The sequence below is a fragment of the Oryctolagus cuniculus genome, chromosome 12 (genome assembly GCF_051225735.1).
Source record: "Oryctolagus cuniculus isolate XC-2025 breed Fujian yellow rabbit chromosome 12, ASM5122573v1, whole genome shotgun sequence".
Classification (NCBI taxonomy): Eukaryota; Metazoa; Chordata; class Mammalia; order Lagomorpha; family Leporidae; genus Oryctolagus; species Oryctolagus cuniculus.
In genome coordinates, this window is record NC_142878.1 from 66,363,036 (window position 1) to 66,387,730 (window position 24,695).

At 53.7% G+C, this 24,695-nt stretch overlaps 2 protein-coding genes across 2 annotated transcripts in view; both read right to left on the minus strand.

The window, feature by feature from the left end:
* TGM5 (transglutaminase 5) overlaps window positions 1–1,529 on the minus strand; it is a 35,505-nt gene extending 33,976 nt beyond the window's left edge. The window contains exon 1 of the mRNA XM_008269112.5: window positions 1,351–1,529. Coding sequence (XP_008267334.2) covers window positions 1,351–1,360 — 10 coding nt within the window. The 5' untranslated portion in view covers window positions 1,361–1,529. The remainder of the gene's footprint in view (window positions 1–1,350) is intronic.
* Window positions 1,530–6,720: 5,191 nt separating this feature from the next.
* The window catches only part of TGM7 (transglutaminase 7), a 35,083-nt gene continuing 17,108 nt past the window's right edge, over window positions 6,721–24,695 (minus strand). The window contains exons 2-13 of the mRNA XM_089310176.1: window positions 22,678–22,860; window positions 20,968–21,213; window positions 19,672–19,790; window positions 17,322–17,450; window positions 17,045–17,222; window positions 14,412–14,550; window positions 12,562–12,665; window positions 11,966–12,208; window positions 10,648–10,974; window positions 10,086–10,246; window positions 8,352–8,485; window positions 6,721–8,164 (exon numbers count right to left, since the gene is read on the minus strand). Of these exons, the coding sequence (XP_089166302.1) occupies window positions 8,005–8,164; window positions 8,352–8,485; window positions 10,086–10,246; window positions 10,648–10,974; window positions 11,966–12,208; window positions 12,562–12,665; window positions 14,412–14,550; window positions 17,045–17,222; window positions 17,322–17,450; window positions 19,672–19,790; window positions 20,968–21,213; window positions 22,678–22,860 (2,123 nt within the window). The 3' untranslated portion in view covers window positions 6,721–8,004. The remainder of the gene's footprint in view (window positions 8,165–8,351; window positions 8,486–10,085; window positions 10,247–10,647; window positions 10,975–11,965; window positions 12,209–12,561; window positions 12,666–14,411; window positions 14,551–17,044; window positions 17,223–17,321; window positions 17,451–19,671; window positions 19,791–20,967; window positions 21,214–22,677; window positions 22,861–24,695) is intronic.

Consider the following 24,695-nt stretch of genomic DNA (forward strand, 5'->3'; position numbering starts at 1 on the left):
AGTCTCATCCTGTGGACACACCATGGGTCAAGTTCATGTTTACCCACAACACAAGGAATATTCCTCAGCCCAGACACCACGCATTGAGAGGGGAGGTTGATTTATCTGTTGGGCATTTTTGTTCTACTTGAGGTGAAGGGAGGATGAGATGAAGTGATAAAGGAAATAAAAAGCAGACTATAGGAAAAACTTTGAAAGTAAATGACCTCAGTGTCTACCATAGAGAGACACTCCCACATGAGCTGAAGGAAGCATGGACAAAGGTGCTCATCGCAATATGGATTGTATAACTGAAGAATTGGAAATAACATAAGTGTCCATCCAGAGGGGACAGGATAAATAAGCTCCTTACACCAAACTATGGAAAATATTGATGTAGAGCTATAGATACTTACTGGCATGGACAGAGCTCCAAGACATACTGTTGAGTGAAAAAAAGTCAAGTTGTAGAAAAATATGTAAAATATGATGACACCATGGATATACCAAAAAAGAAGCACACATGTTAATATTATGTATTACGTGTGATATCTATCCATCTATATTTATCTGTCTCTATCCATTTATCTACCTATCTAAAGAATGCAGATGTGTAGAAAAAGACTAGCAACAGATGAGAAGAGGCTGAAATTGAGGGTGGCAGTTGGAGGACCACAGCTTTAGTTATTGACTTGTCCTACTCCAACTATGTGTCCCTGTAAAAGTTATTGGAATTTTAAAATAAAAATTTAAGCACCAAAAGTAACAGATGAAGATATACTGTTATAGCTGTAGAGCAAGCTAGAAGCTCATTCCTACAAATAGTTTCCACTAAGCATTTCATTTCATAGCAGGTCTTTCTAGAGAAAAAGGAGGTAGTTTAGAGAGGAGGAAGACAGTGGGATGATCCGCTAAGATGAAGAGCAGAGGCTCTGTAGCGAGGGAAGGGAAGGCATGAAGATTGAGGCAGTTTTGGAGCCGTAAGGCAACTTCAAGATGGTCTGGCCCGATCCCTTCCATGTTTCAGGCACTGGAAGTGGAAACTAGAGAAGTGACTTGACCAACATCCAAAGGTCAGCTGGAGGCAGAAAAGGACAGGAACTCTGACCCCCTGCTCACTGGCCCTACCCTGCTGCACCTGGTGATGGGAGCAGGCATTGGCACCCATCTGTTTGGCGGGGTTCAGCTGCCAGCCTCCGCCCTGTCCCCTGCTTCGCAGGCCACCAATGAATCCAAAGGATTCTGTGGTTCCTACTCTTGCTGCCCCAATGCTGAATGTCCTTCTTCCTTCCTCTGAATCCACTTTCCCTCCCTTGACTTCCCGCAATCTCTCTCTGTCCTGTACTCAGCGGCCCCAAGTACCTTCCCTACCTTGCGCCATGGTGGCTGCCTCTGGTTCCAGGGCTGCTCCTCACAGGACAGCTGGATGAACTGGAGCTTCAGGAAACTGGTCCCAGAGTGTTTGCCTCCCTTTCCATCTTCGAGACTCCAGGAGACACTGAAGGCGGGGTCCAGCTGATGCACTGGCACCTGCTCGCCGGGCAGGTCACAACTGGTTCCCTCACTTACCCTCTGGTTTTTCTTGGCAGTGTTGCTCAGCTGAGAGGAGGTGTGGAGCCCGAGGAAGCAACAGGGCCTTGTGCCATGTGGGCCTTTGATAGCTCTTGGGCAATGAGGATTCCCTGGCAGGTGCTGTGTTGTGGGCCGAGAGGTGAGCTGACGGGGTCTCCAAGGGTTGGAGGGGGGCTGTGTCTTGGTGAGAAAGAGGATCAGGATCCCAAGACTGCTGCTCACGTCTAAGACACTCCATGAGCCCAGATCCCTGCTCTCTCTGTTTTAGCCTGACCCCTCTGTTTTAGCCTGAAGAGTTACTTTCTGGACACTCAATGCAAAGAGAGCCCACTCTGGATCGCCATGAGTGTGATTTTTATTGTGTGTGTGTGTTTTTAAAAGATTTATTTATTTACTTGAAAGTCAGAATTACACAGAAAGAGAAGGAGAGGCATAGAGAGAGGGAGATCTTCCATCTGCTGGTTCACCCCCCAACTGGCCGCAAACCCCCGAGCTGCACCAATCTGAAGCCAGGAGAGCCAGGAGCTTCCTCCAGGTCTCCCATACGGGTGCACTTGGGCCATCTTCTACTGTTTTCCCAGGCCATAGCAGAGAGCTGCATCAGAAGTGGAGCGGCCAGGACTTGAACCAGCATCCATATGGGATGTCGGCACTTGAGGTGGCAGCTTTACCTGCTATGCCACAGCGCCAGCCCCATGTGACTGTGTTTTTGGCAGTGGCACTGTCTGGCCTGAGACTCTCCATATCCAAGGATAATCTCAAATAAAAGTAGTGGGAGACGACTGATGGAGGAATTTTGAAAATGAAGTGAGACAGTGAGAATGCCAGTGAGCATGGTCCCTGACCCCAATAAGAAAAGTACAAACCCTTGCCCTGTGGACAAAGCACATGGGGGAAGGGACAGGGAAGGGGGAGAAGAGCTCTGCATGCAGCCATTAGGAGGGATGGGACCCCTACTCTCACCCTGCCTTCCCTACTCTGGGACACCTCTGCACACCCCACCCCCACACACACCCCTGCTTTCTAGGTGAACTTCATCACTAGCTTTATCCTCCCTCCAGTGTTTTTTAAAAATTTATTTTCACATTATTTGAAAGGGAGAAAGATCAATATTCTGTGCACTGGTTCTCTTCCCAGATGCCTGCAACAGTGGGGAATGGGGCAGGATGCAGCCAGGAGTTTGGAACTCAACCTGGCTTTCCCATGTGGGTGGCAGGGACCCAAGTACTAGAGCCATCATCACCTGCTGCTTCCCAGGGTGCTCATTAGCAGGAAGCTGGAATGGGAGCAGAGCCAGGACTCGAACCAGGCACTCTGATGGTGGTGGCATATTAACCACTGCACCAAATGCCTGCCTCCTTCCTGCATTTTCACCTCTCCTTGTCCCCAGGCAGCTCTTGAGAGTGTACACCATACACAAAAGCACACAATTCATTGCTTTCCTACCCCTACCCCCACACCAACCTCAACTCCAGCTCCTGCCCTTTCTCCCCACCTCTTAGCCAAGTCCCGTCTGCTGCTGTGCCTCCCCGTGGCCCACAGGACTGGCTTTCTGTTCCTGGAACTTCCCTGATTGCCCCCACCCTCTCTGACCTGAGGCCCCAGGCGCTCTTTCCTCTTCGCACCTTGCAGGAGCCCCCTCCCTCTGGGTGAGGTGACTTCTCTCGGTGGTCCTCCCACCTCCCTGGCCTCTCCATTCAGTCCCTTGCACAGGTTGTTCCCCCATCCTGCTGGTGCTGGCCTAGGATTTGTCCTGGGCTGTCCACTCATTCCAGGTGTCGCTGTGACCTCCCAGAACTGTGGGCTGCAGGCTCCACCTGCTGGACCCCTCCATGATGACCCTCAGACTCTTCACTCCTCATGTGCCCAGACGGACCTGCTCTCCTCTCCCTGTCCTTCCCCTGCCCTGCTGGCCCTAGTGGGTGAGGACTCCGCCCACACAATCACTCCTGGAGAACCCGGGTGCCGTTCGGGCTTCCTCGCCTCCTTTAACCCGCAGCCCAGTCTAGCTCCTGTTTAAAGCTGGTGCCTCCGCTCTGCGTCTGAGGCCCTGCCCTGCCGAAGCCCTCACTGTGCTGCTCAGCAGCTCCCACCGAGCCTTCCACCATTCTTTCCCCCAAAGGGATCACAGCAATTTTCCTGAAGTACAGTTTGACCAAGTTGCTCCCCTGCTTAAGACCCAGCTGGGGCGCCAGACTTCTCAACATCACCCTCAAAGTCCTGTGGTCCCTTTCCTCCCCGCTTGGAGTCCCAGCTGGGCCAAACCCCTTCAGTTCCCGGGTGGAGACCTCTGCTCTCTCCCGAGTGTTGGTCTCTTTCGGAATCCTTCTCCTCCCACTTCCTCACTTGGGCTGCAGTATCACCCTCTGGCAAGTCTCTGCCCCGTCCCTCCACCACACCAGCAGTTTAGGGGTTCTTTGTCTGTGTTCCCTGTTAGCCAACTCCTACTCCAGCTGGGCCCTGGGGCCCCTGAGGGCACAGACTGTGTCTTATTAATAGTAGCTCCCATGCATAACAATGAGAGTGGCTATTAGTAGTAAAACCACTGAAAAAACTAGTGGTAGCTTTTAAGCTAAGTTCTTTATGCACATTATCCAACTTAATCTGAAAACATCCCTGTGAGTTAGGCACTGCTATTGTTCCTATCACAGATGAGGGAGTCAAGGCTTAAAGACATTAAGTAGTTTTCCCAAGTTCACTCATAAAGAACCAGTGGCACCAGCTTTTAAAGGCAGGCAGTCAGACTCCAGGGACTGGGTGCTTCCCAAGTGCTCAGCGCAGTATCTGAAACATGGTTGGGTTTCCAATTCCTGTTTGTTGTCTGATGGAATGAATGAATTTAAATGAATTTAAAGATGATCCAGGAGGGTGGGCATTGTACTACAGCAGGTTGGCCTGCTAACTTGTGCTGCCAGCATCCCATATTAGAGTGCCTGTTCCTGTCCTGGCTACCCTGCTTCAGATGCAGCTACCTGCTGAGGTGCCTGAGAGGGCCAGGTGCTTGGCCACCTGCAGCCCATGTGACTGCCCACATGGCATTCCAGGCTATTAGCCTGGTCCAGCCTGGTAACTGTAGCCAGGACAGGCAGCATGGGAGGGGGAAGGTGCCCATAGGCCATCAGGCCATTGCTATTTCATGGTGTCCCTGGGGACAGCCCAGAGGAGCTGGGGAAAGGTGCTGGGATCGCAGAGCCCCCAGGAAGCCACTTGAGACAAAGTGCCTTGAGTGGACCGCACACTGGGCAGCTCTGCCAGTCCCCCACACCAGCCCCCTGCACCTGGGGCAGAAGTCCTCACAGGGCCTGGACCTCCCCAAAGGCCCTCATACAGCCAGGCAGGGCTGGGAGAAGACTCGCCCGCCCGGGCAGTCCTGGGAAGGGGAGAGGAGGTGGGAGCGCCGCTGGGGCATGATGCCCATTCATGGGGCTAGGAAAACCTGCGCCAGGGGCTCGGCCCGGCCCCTTGGGGCTGAATAAGCTCTGGGCCCTGGGCCTAATGAGGTGATTTACAGGTTCCTGCGGAGCATTAGTCAGAGGATGTGGGGTGGGCGTGCTGAGGGGAGACAGCTCAGATCAGAGCAGCGTGGTCCTGGGCGAGGAGGCAAAGGAGCGTCGGGAAGGTGAGCCCAGCTGGCAGGCACCTTCCTGTCTGCACGGAAGCAGGGCTGAGCCTCAGGGGAGGGGTGCTGGAGCAGAGACGTGGAGGTGCGTGCCAGCCCCATGGGCCAGGCAGCCTTTCTAACACCCAGAGAGACTTGGGGGCCAGTTCTGCCCCTGCCCCGAGTTTCTGGTCTGCCCTTGGCCATCCCACTTTCCTTGTGTGCAGTCAGTCAGGCTCTTGACGCCCTGGTGCCTGGATCTGAGAGGCGGTGGGGGAGAGGGGTCTCCATGGATGGCAGCAAAGGGAACCTGGAAATGACAGATCCAAGTGGATCTTGCTGTTGGCACCCCCTGCCCACTCCCAGCCGCAGGGAGTCACACCAGAGGCCCTGCGAGGGAAGGTAGGGCGGGCACCGCACCTGTCAATTTACACTGGGGTGGGGGAAGCAGGGTCACGCCAGGAACGAGTCAGAGCTCTTTGCCATATATCCCACATTGATGCTGGACATCGTGGGACCCCCAAAACTACCAACCCCTCAAAATATGAGCATGACGGCCTTTGCCAAGTCAGAAGCCACAGGCGTGGCCTGGCTGATGTCACCCCTCACTTCGCAGGCTGACCCCTCTGCCCCAGTTTGTCCATGAGGGCCACCACCTGCCCAGGTGTGTCAGCCTCACTGGGTGGTTGTGAGGGGAGAGGGTGGCTCAGGACCTAAAAGCAGAGGTGCGACGAAGGTGGGGTTGAACCTTAGCATTCTGAGCCCCGGGGGATGTCAGCTGGAAGACAGTTTTTAAATGATCTAGCTCCTCCGACCGAGATGGGGACACAAAGCCAGACAGGCATGGCCAAGTGAAAAATGGGAAGCAGAAGAAAATGCTGCAGACTGTGACTTCTGAAGCCAGTTGTGAGGTGGGGACAGGGAAATCATTTGAAAGGGGCATGGGGGAGGTAGAGGTGGCAATATCCATGCCCCGGCCTCCTCAGGGACCCAGTGCGAAGTCTGCCCACTGTGCCCTTCCGGCAGGACAGGAGGGCAGTGACCAACCAGAGATGGGCCTGGCACTCAGCACACGAGCAGATGCCACGCCCCTGCAGGGTCCAGCACAGGTGACCCTGTCTCAAGGGCGGGAGCCACCTGAAACACAGCCAGGACAGGGCAGTGACAGAGCTCCACAGAAATGGCCGATGGCATTTCAAGGAAACAGGCGCGGCTGGCACACACGGCGGAGTGAGGGCGTGTGAGCTCCGGCTGTTTCTGCCCCCAGCAACTGAGTGAGGACCCGCCAGGGGGAGGTGCAGCCTAGAGGGGCTGCCCAGAGAGAGGAAATAGAAGGAGGGGAGGACGCAAGGCGAGCAGACAAATAAAAAAAAAAAAAAATAGGAGGGAGAGGAGGAGCAGGAAGAAGGGGAGGTGAGGGACGGCAAGAGGAGCCAAACAAACTTCAGAGCCACGGAGCCAGTGCGGAGCGGGCAAGGGCAAAGGCCGATGCCTCAAAACCTACAGGGAGCTGCTGCCCTTTTCTGTGGTTCTGGGTTTCTTATTATCTGTGATCAGGATGCATCAACAAGTTTATGACTTAAAAACTTATATATTTATTTTCAACTTTTTTTTTTGAAAGAGAGATAGAGACAGAGATGTTTTCCATCGTCTGGTTCACTCCCCAAATGCCCGCAACAGCTGAACCAAGCCAAAGCCAGGAGCACAGAACTCAAGCTGGGTCTCCCACACAGGTGGCAGGAGCCTGGCTGTTTGAGCCATCGCCTGCTGCCTCGCAGGGCGCACGTTTGCAGGAAGCTGGAATCAGGAGTGGAGCAGGGGCTGGAACCCAGGCTCTCAGGTATGGGATGCAGGTGTCCCAAGCAGTTTAACAGTGGCACCAAACACCCGCAGTGGTGACTTAAAATGCTCGTGCACACACAGTGGGAGGGGAGGCCCAGAATGCCGCTTCGGCACTATCGGCAGGGATTTCCTCCGGAGGAGCAGTGCTGTCGGTGGTTTTTCTCTTAGTTTCTTTTCACTTCGCTGTCTTTCCAAATTGTCTGGAATGAGCATGAATGGTTTCGATAACCACTGGGGAGGAGGGCTATACAAAAGAATGGTTCCCTTTGTCCCTAAAATAACAGAAACAGGGGACACCAAGGAGGAGAGGCTGCGAGGTTGGGGTGAGGGGGGCAGAGCAGCAGGCTGGGGCTGGCAAAGGCCAGGGCCTGTGGCTGGAGGGAGCCAGCCAGGTCATCATGCGGTGGGGTGGGGGGCCTGCCGCACGCCTGCCACAGCCAGTGTTTGCTGAATGACTGCCCGTGGGAAGGCAGCTGCCTCACCCTTCCGGAAGGCTAGTGGGCCACCAGCAAAGAAAGCAGGCTGGGCAGCTTTGGTCAGTGGCCTAGGGGGTGCTGCAGTCACAGTCATGGCCCTTGCTAAGACCCCTGCAGCACAGAGACCTGGGAGATTAGCTCCAGAGGGGCCGCTCCACAGGTAATCATGCTGGGCTTATTTTATGGATGAAACCCCGGGTGGAGAGGAGAGAGAGGGTAGGAGGAGCAGCGAGGGCCCAGCCACACTGCTGGCAGCCAGGCCAAGAGCACCAGCTGGTGGCACGGAGCCGCTTGTTAGAGTCCTGCGATGAATGAGACGTCCCTGCCCCTTGACAAGGTGCACAGAGGTCCTAACGGAGTTGCATTCACCACCACCACCACCCATCCCCCAGGCAGGCCGGGCAGAGGACCCAGCTGTAGTGAAGATAACACAGCCAGGAGTAGCAGGGAGCAAGGTGGGGCTGGGAGGCTGGGAGGCTGGGGAGGGCTCCAGGAAGGCTTGGGAACCGGGAGGCCAAGAAGAGGGAAGGGCAGGACTCAGGAAACTCTCGCTGCAGTGACAAAAATGTCCTTGTAGCCCTTGATCTCCTTGAGTTCGTCGCTGCTGATGAGGACTTGCAGCTGGCGGGGCCCCGCCCTGACGGGGTACAGGTCCACTTGAATCTGCATGGTGTGTCCCGCCTCCAGCGTCCCAAGGCTGGGAGTCAGAAAGCATCTGTGAGCGCCTTGAGTTTAGGATCAGATTCCCCTTCCGGCTGGGTGAGGACCTCCCACTCCCCAACATCACCAAGCCCAGCTGAGTGAAGGCGAGTAGGCAGGAGCCGGGAGACGCAGGAGGCCCGAGGACCAGGGCACGGGACAGGCGCCTGGGCAGAGTCACTTACTCATCTGACAGCTGCCCACTGATGAGGCCACTGCCCTCCAGCACCATCGTGCAGTTCCTCAGAGACACCGTGAGGGTGTTGGTGAGGGTGATGTGGACTCTGAGCGCCTTGCCCACCTCCGCCCTTCCAGACACCTGTTGGGGGAGGAAGACAGGTATCATGGGCACCTGATCTCACCAACTCGGTGGTCTCCCCTTCCTCCAGTGACCACCAGGGACTGCTGCTTGGAGCTAAGATGCATTGAGCTGCATCTTTGAGATTAATGTGCACACCGGCATTTCAGCTGTAGTGCCAGCCCCATCCAGTTAGCAAGAATCCCGTGTTAAGTAGGATCCGAGGACAGAGTCAGTCAGAGCGTCGTGACTGATGAGCAGTGTCTGATGCAGGTGTGGCTGAAGGAAATGATGTCGAGGGTGCTCCCTGGGCCACCAATGTCACTCCAGCCTGTTGCTCCACCAGTGAGAGCACAGGGCGGCCAGGATGTGTTCCTCCAGTCTAGCATCTCTCCCCCATGCAACTGTGTCTTCCTATACCCGAGCAGGACACTCTCTAGAGCTTGTCCGGGTGTATTCAGCGCATCACTTATGAGGGCTGCGTCACAGGGCAGCACAGCCTTGGCCGTGAGTGGGAGGCAGGGATTCTGTCCCACTCCTTGCTGGAGCCCCTGTGTGCGGCTCAGTGCCAGCCAAACAGTGGACATCGGTACACACGGGTTGGTCTGAAAGAGGCTCTGACAACCCATGTCACACAATGGGCATGTTCTGGTTGGCCAGAGAGTCAAGGAGAAGGAAGAAATACACCGAATCGTATCTGGAGTTCAAACAAAAGAACCCAGGACCATGGATCTTCATGAGAGTGTCAAAGGAAAACCAGTTGAAATAGCCCTGGAATCCAGTAGTTACACAAGTCCCCAGGGAATGGCCTCTCTGGCACCTGCTGTGTACATCAGGATCCTGTTGCAGCCAGAGCTTTGTTCTGGTGAGTGAACAGGCAGGGGGCTGCACCTGCACCTGCCATTCTGCCTACCTTTGCCCCACCGTGGAGGCTGCCCAGCTGGCCCCATGCCACGGCAGTGTACCCAGGGCCAAAGCATGGGCTGAGGTTGCTGATTTATGACCCAGAGCCACTGATGCTCATTCTGGGTGGGGAAGGGGCATGCTGATGCCGGGGCCACCAGGTGCACAGCCATGTGTGATCTCGGCAGTAGGCAGTCTTTCAGAGTTAGAGGAGGCTTCAGGGAAGGAAAATGCTGGTAACAGGAGATGGGGCGCACTCCAGCCTCCTCCTCCTCCCTCCCTTCACCTGCACCTCTCCCCTCGTGTAATGCCCCCACCAGCGACTCCAGCATCTGAGCTCAAAATTTCACTTTTCACGCAGCCCTCCTCTTTGTGCCCTCTGTCATATCCGCAGTCACCTTTTGGACCTGCCCTTGTGGTCTCTCTCAAATCTACATCGTCTCCTGCTCACTGCCTTTCTGGTCTCTTTGCCTCTGCAAAGCTCTTTCCTTACTTAACATGCCTTCCTGTGCATCTCCTGCCAGGTGTCACCTCCTCCAAGAAGCCTTCATGCCCCACCCTGCACTCTGTACAGCACACGAGAGAGCAGCCACCGCTGTGCTTTCATCACTGGGTTGCTATCCCAGGCAGGGACAGTGCCTTGTTGGCTGCCACACCCCCAGTCCCCCCCCAGGGGGGGCGAGTCAGAGAGCACCCCAGCCCCCATCTGCCGCCTTACCTCGATCGACAAGTGGGGAGGCTCCAGAGAGATGTCCTTCAGGACCAGGATGGATCTCCCTGTCTTCTCAACCTCAGCGATGCCCGACACGCGGATCAGCTTCTCATCCGTCAGCTTGTTTCTATAAGTGCTGTAGGGCAGCAGGAGTGGCCACCAGATCTCTAAACACAGCAGAAACCATGCTGATCCAGAGAACCAGAGGGGGAAGGGGGCGAGGGGGAATGGAGAAGGGGGAAGGTGTTTTTTTTAAGAGACATTAAATATGAATCTATGTGTGTGTGTGTTTGTGAGAGAGAGAGAGACAGAGAGGGAGAGACAGAGAGAGAGAGAGAGAGAGAGAGAGAGAGAGAGAAAGTATGCTTACCCTGAACCATGACAAACTGGCCACAGAGCAGTGATTCACCTGATGGGATGGCTGCAGAGTCACAGCAGCTGCCATTCAAACCACCCTCCAGCGCCAGCTTCACTGCCGGGCACTGCTGTCTGTGTGACCGCCCACCTTTGTTCACCACCCCAAGGATCCCTTGTTGCAGGCGCCTTCTCAGGCCTGCCGCATACTCACCCTTCCCAAAGTCCAGGTTCAGGTGCACTGTTTGCCTCCAGAGGGGCCCCCAGGTGCCGCCTGCGTGCAGCAGGGTCTGTGCACAGAACCGTACCACCAATCCCATGGGACCCCGGCCGTGGGCTGTGTCTGGCACCCTCTGGGCATGCAGCATCAGCAGCAAGTCCTGGCCCCACACGGGCGTCCTGGACAGGTGAAGCCGCAGCCGCGCCGGCTGGTCCTCAGAGCCCCTGGACCCCAGGAGATCCAGGAGCGGCGAAGAGGCCCTGTTGGGCCCCAGCATTTTCTGGGAAGCCTTCATGAACACGGAGCGCTCCTCTGGAGATCCTGGCACAGCAGACACAGGACAGGTGTCAGTTGGGAGGAAAGGGCGGGCCAGGGAGCTTCCCTGGAAAATGGGGGCCCCTCAAGGTGACTTCAAACCCTCAGTCTGTCTGAGTCCCCGAATCGCTCAGCGACATCTGCTTGCCTCATTCATGGGTTTGCTCAAAAAGCCGAGCAGAGGGAGTTGTCACGAGTGCCACCTCCATCACGACCATCATCCTCATAGCCTGAGACTTCCCACCCCCAGCACCCTCACTCCTGTTCCCAGTGTGTTCTGTGTTTTAACTCATTCACCCCTCCCCACAGCCCTCAGAGGAGCTGTAATCCCATTTCACAGATGCAGAAGAGGAGGCACAGGGATGGGAAGAGCACGTCTGGACTCACACAGCCAGAACTCAGCAGAGCTGCGTGTAGCACGCAGGCAGCCTGGCTCCCCTTGAAGCTTCCTCCCAGGAGATGCCGCTGCTTTCACAGGTCCAGGGCCCTGTCTCTCTCTCTCTCTCGCAGATCCACCTCCCCCCTTGCTGCCACCTCTCCCTCTGGGACTTGGGAAACTGCAGTGTGACCCTGGGATATGGTCACCAGATACAACATAGGGCATCCCGCTGGGTTTGAATTTCAGAGAGAGAACACACCACGTTTTAGTGCAGCGTGTTGTGTGCAGTATTTGGCACACAGTGACACTGGAAATCACACCCAGTTGACTTTGAATTTCAGTTCAACCAAAAACACATTTTACTACAGGGATGTCACTTGCAGTATCTGGGAGAAAGTTTTACTAGTAAAGTGTCAGTGTCTCTGAATTTCTTTCAAATTAAATTTTAGCCAGGCACCCTATTTTTATCCACTGAGTCCAGGAAGGCACCCTGGGCATCTCCCACACAAGGTGATGAGGCAGTGATGGTTTTAACCTGGAGCCATTCTAGATGGGGGTGGGGCAGCACAAAGGAGGCCACCTTCGTCCCTTTCCCAAAGCCCCCCGGGCCAGGACGACCTTCTGGGTACTTGTAGGAGCTGGTGATGTCCTGGCGCTGGTCTGAGCCGACCGCCTTGGTGCTGATCTCCTTCCCGATGGAGCGGCTATCGTGGGCCAGCACTTCCTGGGCCTGGCCATCCCTGGACAGCCACACCACTTCATCAGCGTTCACCTCGGCGAACACAAAAGGGGTGTCGTAGGCCAGGTGCACCTCCCCTTCCCTGATGGCCTTCACAGAGGCAGGGCCACAGCAGAACAGCCCTGTGGATGCAGCACACGTGGAGGAACAAGGCTGCTGACAGGTGGGCCAGGGGCGGCTGGCCATGGGGGCGGGAGGTGCGGAGATGGGACAGGCAGTGGCTCTAATAGCTCACCCACAGGAGGCCCTCCCATCCCATTAATTCATCTGACCCTCGCAGCTGCCCCGGGAGGGGGCAGTTAGTGTCATTACCTCTGCCACTGGATAGTGGAGAGAGTGACTCACCCAGGTGACCCCCATGGTCAAGGCGAAGTGAGCTTCCCTGCCGGAAGCTGCCTCTGCCTGCTCACATGGATGGCCACTGTCCTCAGCCTCCCCACGGACCCCAGACCCTTCCACCCTGGTCCTCACACACCACTGCTGGTTTGCTGGGGGGTGGGGTCCACCACCTGCCACCCATTGTATCCGGGTGGGAGGTCTTTCCGGATCATCCAGCATTCGTTCCAGACATGGAAATTCCTGCAGGAGAGAGTAAAGGGATAAGACCTTACACCCGAGCTTTACCCAGCACCACACACTACACTGAGTGCGTTAGAGCACTGCTTCTTGTTTTACTCTTTGTTTGGAAGTAATTTCGAGCCTACAGTAAAGCCAAAAGAGTACTACAGAGAACACCCATAGATCCACTTCATCTATGGTTAATAGTTTGTCCCATTTGCTTTTCTTCAATCTAGATGTGGGCGTGTATACAGTAGTCCCCCTATGTCTGTGGAAGATATGTTCCAAGACTCCTAGGGGATGCCTGAAACCGTGGTTAGTATTGAACCTTGTATATGCTGTGTACATGTAATGATGATAATGTTTAATTTATAACTTAGAGCAGATTAAAAACAATAATAAAATGACCATAACAATATACTGTAATGAAAGTTATGTGAATATGGTCTGCCTTCAGAATACTGTATCTTACTGTACTTCACCTTTTCAGTTAAAGGGAGCACTTACTGGCTTCTGTCTGCATATCTGAATTGCCAGCATTACTACTCTTAGCAAACATAGGCAGGCATTTGGCACAGAGATTAAGTCACCACTTGGGACGCCATATCAGAGTGTCTGGTTTGAGTCCTGGCTACACCACTTCTGATTCAGCTTCCTGCTAATGCATCCTGGGAGGAAGCAGATGATGGATCAAGTACTTGGATCTCTGCCACCCACATGCAAGACCTGGATGGAGATCCTGGCTACTGGCTTCAGCCTGGCCCAGTCCCAGCTGTTACAGGCACTTGGGAAGTGAACTAGCAGTTGGGGGATCTCTGTGTGTCTCTCTCTCTGTGTCACTCTGTCTTGCAAGTTAAAAATGAAAAACAAGTAATTTTTAAGAATTTTTTTAAAGTAACATAAAAGCTAGTTGAGCACAAGTACCCAGTACTGCTAGTCGATCTGATAATCAGAAAGGCAACTAAGTGATTAATGGGTGGGCAGCATATAAAGTGTGGATACGCTGGACAAAAGGTTGATTCACTTCCTGGGTAGGACAGGTAGGACGGTCCAAGATTTCTTTATTCTGGGGCTGGTATTGTGATGAGGTAGGTTAAGCCACAGCCTGAAATGCTGTGCATATGGGCACTGGTTTGAGTCCCATCTGCTTCACTTCCAATCCAGCTCCCTGCCAATGTGCCTGGAAAGGCAATGGAAGATGGCCTAAGTACTGGGCCCCTGCCACCCACGTGGGAGCCCCAGATGGAATTCCAGGCTCATGGCTTCTGCCTGGTCCAACCCCTGAGAAGTGAACCAGCAGATGGAAGGCCTCTGCCTTCCTTTGCCTCTCTGTCTCTCCTCTCTGTAACTCCACCTTTCAAATAAACAAACAAATAAATGTATTTTTTAAAAAAAGATTTCATCAAACTACTCAGAATGGCACACAAGTTCAAGGAGAGGAGACACTAGGAGAGACGAGAAGAGGCACTCAGAGGCAGCAAACCCAGGCTCCGGCCCTGGCAGGAGAAACAGAGTGGGACCAGTGGGGAGACCCAGGGAAGGAAGAGTAAGAAGAAAGGCCTTAGGGTCAGTTGGAGGACACACAGCTGTTCATTCGGTCATGGCTTCGGAACGTCATCCCCCTGACCCATGTCTCTGGGGTGGGTTTGATTCAACGGGCCAGTGAGTCAGGACCACCTCCTGGGCTGGGGGATTATTCTCGGAGCATCCACAGCAGGTAAAGGGCCACATGAGCCAGAGAACCGGTGACAAGTTTTCCTGCCTTACCAGATTTTGTCTCGTTTCTGAGTCGGCAGCATCTCTGCGTTTTGGTCATAGTAGGTGTCAATGGTCAAGTTCCCATCCACATTGTGTGCAGAACGGAAGTTGGAAACAACACGGGTTGGAACACCTAAGCATCGCATTACTGAAGAGAAGACAAGGAAGAGAGAATCCCTGAATCCACGTCAAGCATAACGACTGGGTTTCCATGCGTAATTTCTACTTCCAAGCTGGAAGAGACAAAGAAGCCAAGGCCCAGAGCCCTGCTGCCCACCTGCCCTGTCAGTGGCTCCGCCACTCCAGGAGGGAGAAATCATGGGAGAATCACTCTAAACAACAATGGACAACAACTCAACTCATCATTTACGGCTATCACTGCTGCACACCTTTCCAAGTTAAAAACAGAGAATGGAAAATGTGGTGATTAGGAGGAAAAAAATGTAAAACTGTGGGTCTGCACTGTGGCCAGTTCCAAAGCTGTGTGACCTTAGGTAAGTGGTTTAACTTCTCTGGGTCTTAATCCACTTGTGTGGAAAAGAATTAGGGGTGGGAGTAGGTGACTTTCAGTTCAGAAGTTCTCAACAAGAGTCTCCCTGGGGAAGGTAGAAGGGAAATCAGAGGACGGCTAGGCTTCTAGAGGCACTTTGGGGGAAGCCAGGAGGGAAACCCCAGAGGAGGTGGCGGCCATCTTCAATAAGGCAACAGCTCCCTCTTGTGGCATCCCAGGATAGTGCTACAAAGGCTTTGTTAAGCGGAGCCTTCCCAGATAGGGTCAGAGCCGGCATTATTACCCACCACCACATACATACACACACGTGCCCAAAGAGAGATGGAATGAAGCCAAGCTGTGACCTTGAGGACATGGGTCCCCACCTCTGCCGGGAGGAGCAAACAGAGCCCACCAGGCTGCAGGGAGGATACCACCATCTTAAAGGGTGAAAGGACCAAACCTTTAGTTTCCATTCACTGAAAACCCCCACAAGGGCCACCTGTTGACAGTCACCTTTCCGCTCTCAGTACAGCTTCAAGCTTCTCACAAACTCTCAGCAGGCAGGGAAGTCAGCCCTGAGCTGTGGGGGGCTGGAGTTTGCAAGAGCAGCTCCCCCTCTCAGTGGCCCCGGAACTCCAGGGCCTGGTGGGGCTCGGGGCTCTGCAGTGGAGCAAGGCCGTGGACCTGGTTCTCTCTCCCGCCAGGACTCAAAGCCGAGGCCTTGTCTGTGACCTGCCTGGCTGCTGTCTGGGAGTTCCCCAGCTCAAGGCAGGATTGGGAACACTAGGTGACAGAGCAGCCTCAGCTCCCTTTCACGAGGGAACAAGTATGGCACTCAATTGGAACCCTCAGTTTTATTTTTATTTACTTGAAAGACAGTTACAGAGGGAGGTAGAGACAGAGAGGTCTTCCATCACTTGCCAGATGGCTGCAACGGCCAGAGCTGCGCCAATCCAAAGCCAAGAGCCAGGAGTTTCTTCCAGGTCTCCCATGTGGGTACAGGGGCCCAAGCACTTGGGCCATCTTCTACTGCTTTCCCAGGCCATAGCAGAGAGCCGGATCAGAAGTGGAGCAGCCGGGAGTAGAAACAGCGCCCATATGGGATGCCAATGCTTCAGTGCTTCAGGCCAGGGTGTTAACCCGCTGCGCCACAGCACCGGCCCCGAACCCTCTTCTGTCTATAGCTCCTGTGTGTCTTGCCAGGCTATGCTGCCATTCAGAGAGAAGTCTAGAACGTTGTCATCAGACTGTCTTCGTCCTCCCCATCCTGTGCTCCCCGCTTCTCCCGCTCAGGACCAAGGAGTAAATTCAGCAAGTGTCTATGAAGCAACACAGTGTAACAGGGCTGCCCTGCAGGAGGTCCCCTGGCCTTCCACGGGGAGACAGGGGTCTCCATCTTCCCATCACCTTCAGAGATAACCTCAGGTGCAGCTTGGCAGAGAATTGCAAATAACTGAGGATATGCAAAACCCTGAAGCTCCTTAAGGATGAGGCGCAAAGAAGCTGTCTACGCTACTCCCAATGCCTCAACAATCTCCCAGGGGCCGTGTCTTGGCGCAGTAGGTTAATCCTCCACCCGCAGTGCTGGCATCCCATATGGGCGCTGGTTCTAGTCCCGGCTGTTCCACTTCCTATCCAGCTCTCTGCTATGGCCTGGGAAAGCAGTAGAGATGGCTTAAGTCCCTGGGCTCCTGCACCCACGTGGGAGACCTGGAAGAACTCCTGGCCCCTGGCTTCGGATCGGTGCAGCTCTGGCTGTTGCAGCCATCTGGGGAGTGAACCAGCAGATGGAAGACCTTTCTCTCGGTCTCTCCCTCTCACTGTCTGTAACTCTAACTCTCCAATAAATAAAATCTTTAAAAAAAAAATCTCCCAGAGAAACGCTTGCAGGCGGCTAGCTCTGCCTAGGGGCAGAGACATGTCTGGGACTGCAGGCTCCTCCATCTGGGCATCAATCTCATTGCCTCATGGAAGAAACCGGGGTGACTACAACAGGTGACTCCTCTCTCAGGTAAATGTGCACCCGGGGACTGCGTAGGTGCTCTGGGTACCAGCCAGCTGCCCCTCTCCCCACCCCGGTCCCGAGTCTTTCAGAGCAGAGCAAACTGCGGTCCGAGGTCGAAGGGGATCCCAAGGATTCCTCACTCACCGGTGCACATGACAGAGGCAAAGACCCAGCACTGTCCGTACTTGACAGGCTGCCCGCCCCCCGCTGACCACTGCCGCAGGATGGCCACGCTGCCGTTCCACTCCAGCGGGCTGAGCCCCCTGGAGTAGTCCTCGCCCCAGTTGCCTTCCAGCACGCCGCTGTCGTCATTGCTGTTGATCTGTGGGAGAGGGGCAGGGGGTGTTTGCACAGCCCCAGGTCGGGGCGGGGGAGACGGGGAGGGCGCCGGCTGGAGGGGCGCGCGAGCGGCGCTGCTCACCATGGCGCTCACCACCCTGCACACGTACACCACGTCGCTCCGCCGCGAACAGTCTCGGGACGGGTTGCTTAAGAAATGCAGGCTTTTGTTCAGGATCTCAAAGCAGATATCGAGAATGTCCTCTTCGAACTTCCAATAGATTTCAAGGGAGAAAAAGAGAGAAGAGCACCAGTTGCCCCGAATTGGGAAATTGGGAGTCACGAACAGACCATCCCGCTTTTAAGGCAAGGCCCAGCCTTCCTAGAGCTTGTACATCAAAATGGGACGCCATTAGAGTTGCGGTTCTGAGAAACCGCGTTGTGTGGCTCCGACGGAAAACGCACACAGAATTCAGAGAGGGAGAGAGACTGATGGTTGGCTCACTAGATCTGAGAGGGTTTTTGGAGCCTGTGGACTTGAAGGAGGGAGTGGACAGGAAGACAGGAGAGTGGGGACACTGGCATGAGGCCACGGAGGTGGTGGGTCCCCAGGACTTAACCTCCGCTCTGAGGACTTACGGGAACAAGGAAAGATTAGTTGGGTAAATGCAAGTACAGATGGGACCTGGGATTGGGGGGAAGGGAGAAGATGGCAGGGTCCTGAAGTCAGGTAGAGCAGGGGCAGGCAACTGAGGTCACCACCTGGGACTCCTACAACCCCTGGGCACAGTCCTGGCTCCATTCCTGATCCCAGCATCCTGCTAGTGCACACTCTGGGAGGCAGCAGGTGATGGCCCACGTGCTTGGGTCCCTGATACCCACGTGGGAGACCTGGATGGAGTGCCTAGCTCCTGGCTCTGGCCTGGTTCAGCTCTGGCTTTTGCAGGCATTTGGGGAGTGAACCAGTGAATGGAATATCTCCCTCTGTGTGTCTCTTTTTCTTCTCTGTGTTTCAAATAATAAATAAAATTTTCAAAGACCAGGTGAAGGAATTCAGAGCTGTTACTGTGGGCACCAGACAAGTCGGTGTAGGTTCATGATGCATGTTTGCATCATATGTGACAACTCTGACAAATGCCCTGGTATCGGCTCAGTGCCAAAAGCTTTCACAAGGTACCACAGTTGAGAAAAGGGGAAATGAGCTTTTTTTTTTTTTTTTTAGCAAGGCCCCAGCATGACTTCCCTCCCAGAGTTTGTGGACAGGTCTGATAGGGCAGAGGGAGGAGGAGAGAGGCTTCTCCTGCTGTGGTTGGGGGTTGAGAGTGGGCAAGTTGCCCAGAGCCCAAGTCTCACTGTGTACACTCCCTGCGTGTGGATGGTATTCAGGCACTACTCTTCATTGTCGTCAGTTATGATAATGTACTGTGGTCAAATTTTCAGTCATTATCTTTTAGAGCTCTAATTCTGAAGTATTCTTGGGATAAATGGCATACTGTCTGTAATTTGCTTCTAAAAATTCCAGGGTTGGGGTGGGGGAAATAGATGAATATAGACCAGGGATAGGAAAAATGTTCCTGTAGAGGGCTAGGGAGTCCATACTCGTCTTTAGCCTTTGCAGCCTTTGGCTCTCCACAACCCAGTTCTGCAGCTGACACTGAAGAGCAGTCACAGGCCATGTCCAGATGAATGGGCATGGCTGTGTTCCAACACAAGGTCATCCATGGCCACTGAGACTTGAACTTCATGTCATTTTCATATGTTCCAAGGTATTATTGTTTGGAAACTCTTTTTTCCCCCAACAACTTAAAAATATGAAAATCATTCTTAGCTTGCAAGCCACACAAAACAATGGACACATTGGCCCGTGGGCCATAGTCTGTAAATCCCAGATATGGATGCAAGAAGACTCACCAGAAACTGATCATGATTGAGGCTGAGAAAGTTCCCTGGAAGTCCCTATTTTTGCTTATTATGCTTTAAGTTTTTTCATCATAAAATATTAAAAGCTAAAAGGAGGGTTGGGCAATGTGCTGCAGCAGGTTAAGATACAACTTGGGACACCTGTGTCCCTCATGAGAGTGCTGGTTTGAGTCCCGGCTCTGCTTCTGATCCAGCTTCCTGCTAATGCACCTGAGAAGCAGCAGATGGCAGCTCAAGAGCTTGGGCGCCTGCCACCCACGTGGGAGACTCAGATGGAGTTCCTGCCTCCTGGCTTGGGCTTGGCCCAGCCCTGAGTATTGTGGACATTCGGGAAGTGAATCGGGATGGAAGCTTGCTTGCTGTCTCTCTCTCTCTCTTATCACTCAACCTTTCAACTAGATGAAAATAAACAAATAAACATTTTTTAAAAACTGAACAGGAAAGGCACTGCCGCTCCCTGAATGGGAGTTGGGCCAGCCCCTCGCCCCCCGCCCTGGCTGAGCTGCTCTCCCTGAGCTGACAGGAACAGCCTTAAGGAGCCCTCCAGGCCCGCCTTCAGGTGAGGGTGTTACCTGCCCGTAGTTCCAGGGCCAGGTGGTGACGAGCGTTTCGTGCCCCTTGTAGACAAAGCCGTAGTCTCTCAGGATGTACTCTTGCAGCAGCATTTCACTTGGCAGGTAGACGTCGTCCTCTGAGTGGGGAAGGGCCGCAGACAGAACACCCCAAACCAGAAAGCAGAACCACAACATTACACAGGAACCACAGGGCTTTCTGGAAAGCAGGAGAAGTGGGAGCGGGCTGATGGCAACAGAAACTCAGCCTGGCCTCCCTTGAGAGCCGGCTCTCCACATAAGGCACACTCTTCACTTGATCTTAGCCGAAAGGCCGAGAAGGCACACTCTAAAAGAGCAGTGATTGTCTTTTCACGGTGGCAAAGTGACAAGCTTATTGTAGAGATTTAGACAATGAAGACGGACAGGAAGAGGACGCTGTCATCATCCCACCACCCGGAGAGAGCCACCACTCCATTCTGGTGCCTCTGCCCTCTCGCTCTTTCTCTGCGTGTACCAGGAGACTTCGAAAGTTTCATGGAGAACGGAATTTTAAAATAAGTTTATTTTGGAACAAACATTTTAAATCTATACACAGTTTACGCATTTTTCATAAGATTTCTAAAGACCCCTCACTTCTGTAGGTCTCAATAAGTTTTTGCACCAAAAGAAACTTACCTTTCAATTCCATTTTGCATAAACTTTTTTTTTTTTTTGGACAGGCAGAGTGGACAGTGAGAGAGAGACAGAGAGAAAGGTCTTCCTTTTGCCGTTGGTTCACCCTCCAATGGCCGCCGCGGCCGGCGCGCTGCGGCCGGCGCACTGTGCTGATCCAATGGCAGGAGCCAGGTACTTCTCCTGGTCTCCCATGGGGTGCAGGGCCCAAGCACTTGGGCCATCCTCCACTGCACTCCCTGGCCACAGCAGAGAGCTGGCCTGGAAGAGGGGCAACTGGGACAGAATCCGGCGCCCCGACCGGGACTAGAACCCGGTGTGCTGGCGCCGCAAGGCAGAGGATTAGCCTAGTGAGCTGCAGCGCCGGCCCCATTTTGCATAAACTTTTAAAATACCCTTGTATGTTTAATATGATGAGGATTATGCCATGCTGTTTTCTAAGTAGCTATTTCACTAAACATCACACCACGAATACTTCCATCGTGCTATTACAGCATCTTTGTAAAGCGGATCTGTAGCTTGAACACAGGACCCACGGGTTGCACAGATGCCCAGTGGTGTGCCACCTGGACTTCCTCAGTAGACCCTCAGAGCGCCCCCCGATGGGTCCAGCTTGCACTGCGGCCAGCAAGCGAGTCCTACCTGCGCTCCAAGGGTTGAACAGCAGGGTGAAGGTCCCCAGCAGGGAAGTCACACGGTGCCCCTGACTCTGAGAGATCTCTATCTTGAGAGTGTAGTGGCCAATAACTGCGTTGGCTGGGGAGGAAAGGGAGACCTGGAGGAAGCTGGAGTCGATGGCGAAGTCAGAAGCCCGCCAGACATTCCCACGCGGGGCCTGGGTGAGTGGGAACGTGGCTCGGGTCCCCAGCAGCTCGGTAGGTTCCGGTCCTGGGGTGGGGGAGAGGGAGAGGGAGAGAATGACCTCACATGAGGCTCCACATCTGTGTGGCATAGGATTCGGGGTGGGGGAGCGAAGGACCCTAACCCCCCACTGCTCGCTCATCTTGCTGCCCATGCTGCTGCTGTTGCCTTATTTTTCAGTTCCAGGCTTTAGCTGTTAGGGTCTCACTGTGGAACGTGGAAGTTTTCCCTTTTGCTCCCTACCCGAGAAGCATCCCAGTAATCATCATCTGGGATAAAACAATATTGAATGCTCACCGTTAAAGTTTTGTTCTTTTTAATGAACATAATAATTGGATCTGAGTCCGGGGTACAGTGTGATGCTTCAATGCTTGTACACATGTGTGCTGATCAAATCCATCTCTTTATCATTTTTTTAAAGTTTATTTTATGTATTTGAAAGGCAGTTAAAGAGAGAGAGAGAGAGATCCATCCTCTGGTTCACTCCCCAAATGGCTGCAATGGTTGGGGGCTGGGCCAGGCTAAAGCCAGGAGCCTGGAACTCCACCTGGATCTCCCACATGGTTGGCAGGGGCCCGAGTACTTGCACCATCATCTGCTGCCTTCACAGGCACACCAACAGGGAGCTGGATCAGACGCAGAGCAGCTGGGACTGGAACCTGTGCTGGTGTCACAGGCCGTGGCTTAACCCACTGCACCTGCGTGCCCGCCCTCCTTATCATTCCTCACTGCCTGGCACCTTCCAGCTCCTCTCTCTGGTCTTTCATAGTGATTTTGAACTGCAGTCACCCTGCTGAGCTGCAAACCGTGGGAAGGCACTCTTGCTATCTGGGTTTAGGCATCTGTGAACCAAGCCCTCTCTGCACTCCCTCCACCCCCCTTCCTAACCTCTAGCAACTTCTAGTCCACTCTGACTTCGACATCAACTTCTTTTGCCTCCACCCATGAGAGGGAACATGCAGTAGCCATCTCTCTGTGTCTGGCTTATTTCATTCACCGTAATATCCTCCAGTTCCATCCATTTTGCTGCAAATGACAGGATTTCGTGTCTTTCTATGGCTGAATAACATTCTCTTTTTAGATATACCACATTTCCTTTATCCATTCATCCTCGCTAATCCTCTCAGTTTCAGGCATTTACCAAGACTCGCTGTCCTTGGGCAAACCACTTAAGGTTTTGCTCTCTTTTTTGAAATCTATAAAATGGGATTATAATAGAACCTACCTGACAGTCTCTTCACGGGGCTTGAGTGAGGTCATGTGTGTGAATTTTCCATACGGGGCTTGTAAATGTAAAGGTCGGCTGCTTTGCCAACAGTGTGCTGAGTTAGCCAAATCTTTCCTTACTGGCACCAACAGGATGCCAAGCGCGAGGGTCCTGGAGGTCCCAGGAGAAGAGAGGGGAGCCTGGCTGAGCGAGGAGGAACAAGTGCCCTCTGTCGCTACCCCCACTCTGAGGGAACCTGCAGACCCCGGGGCAGGTGAACTCACCGGTCTCCACCACAAAGGTGACGTAGTCAGCGTGGGGCTGGAAGGGCCGTTGGAAGCCCAGCCGGATATGAAAGAGCTGCCCACGGCGCACGATGAGCCGCCGCAGGCCCATCTCCTGCGTGTGGTGCTCCTTGTTGTTCCTGGGGCTCAGCAGGTCCACAGACCTGAGCTCCAAGGCTGCCACTGGGGGAGAAGAGAGGACAGGTCACTGCCCACTGGCGAGTCCCAGGGATCAGGCATCCCCTGACCACCTCTTCCTTTAAAGTTTATTTGAAAGCCAGAGAGGGAGAGAGAGAGAGACAGAGCAATGGCCACAATGGCTAGAGCTGGCCAGGCCGAAGCCAGGAGCCTGGAACTCCCTCTGGGTCTCCCACGTGGGTACGGAGGCCCAAGCACTTGGGCCATCTGCTGCTGCTTTCCTAAGGGGGTTAGCAGACAGCTGGATCAGAAGTGGAGCAGCCGGGTCTCAATCAGCACTCTGATCCCCTGACTCTTCTCAATCATTGCTGTGGCACCAGCTCTGACTTAGGTAAGATTCCTGCTCAGTTTGTGGCCTTTTTGTCACCCTGCCCTCTACCTTCACGACACAGCCTCTGAAGGCAGTTTGGCAGGCTCTGGCCTGGGAGCAGGATGCTCTCCATCCTGGTGGCCCCTGCCCCCGGACCTGGAGACATAGTGCTGGAAGATCAGGGTCCCAGAGAATGAATCCGTTCCAGATAACTGACCCTTAACCTTTGAAGTGTGGTGGCATATAACCACTTGTGTAGACAACCTTTCTAAAAGTCACTTTATTACCCAGCTGATGTAGGAATTAAAGACACATTAGAACTCTGTGTAACGTTAGTGAGCAGACTGGAGGCTGGACCTCAGCTGGGGTAAGTCCCCACTTTAGGATCCTGGGGAGGCTCATGGTTACCTGTCACATGTTTCTTGTTTCTCAGCTGTGTTCTAGTTCTGTAAGGAAGGCACTGCCTTCTTCTTGGAATATGTATGCCTAGTGGCTGGCTGTGAAACTCTCACGACACCATGGATACGTGGGCAGGTTCTGGAGTGACACAGCCCCAAGCCCACCTGCTCGGATGTAAGATCTCAATCAAGTCCTTTAATGTCCTTTAGACATCAGTGTCCTTGTCTGAAAAACAGTGGCAAGCCTATTCCTCCGTCACAGGGCTCACGAGAGGATGCACATGGATGGGCCCTGGTGTCGTGCCAGGTACGGAGTAAGCACTCAGCAGTTCCGAGCTACTCTTAGAGCAGGAATAATGCAGGTTCAGGTTGCATTTGCTTTGCTATTTTTGCTGGCGATGTTTATGTGACATTCACTATCAGCAAAAATCCATGAGGTCTTTCCTGCCTTGTTGTACATTGGTTTATCCCTGTGGCTCCCAACTGAGGAGCTCTGTCCCCTGGAGGACATTTGGCAATGTATGGAGACACTGGCATGACTCAGGGAGAGGCTGACCCCTGTGCCTGGAGCATTAAGCCAGGGGTGTGGCTGAACAGCAACCTGGAGGGAAAACCCCTGTGTGCCTGCAGCCAGAGTGGGTGCCCTTTGCCTTTCGAGCTTCTACCCTAATTCTTTCGCCCAAATACTTTCCCTTGCCACCTCTGCACTGGCCAGACGGTCGCCCATGTCATCCTCCAAGGCATCTGTGGATCTGAGCATTAGGGCTGCCAGTGCAGCTTCCTCCAGGTTCACGCTGAGCCATTAGGCCCTCTCCTTTGGGTGTGGTTATCCCCCCAGCTGTGAGCACCTCCAATTCTTTCAATGAAGAAATTGGATTCGGTGTTTTAAAAAGTTCATTCTCAGGCCAAAATCAAGTCCAGCTTCCATTGCTTCATCTTTCAAGGATTTGACTGTGAAAACAGAGTATGTGTGATGGTCCCTTGATCCCCCTTCCCCTACCCCTTGACAATCTGTCCCTGAGGTCAGTCCATCACAGGGGAATTACGGGATCAAGGGGGACCAAACTTTTAAGCCTCTTGATGTAACTTGAGCTGTGTTATTGGCGACAGAA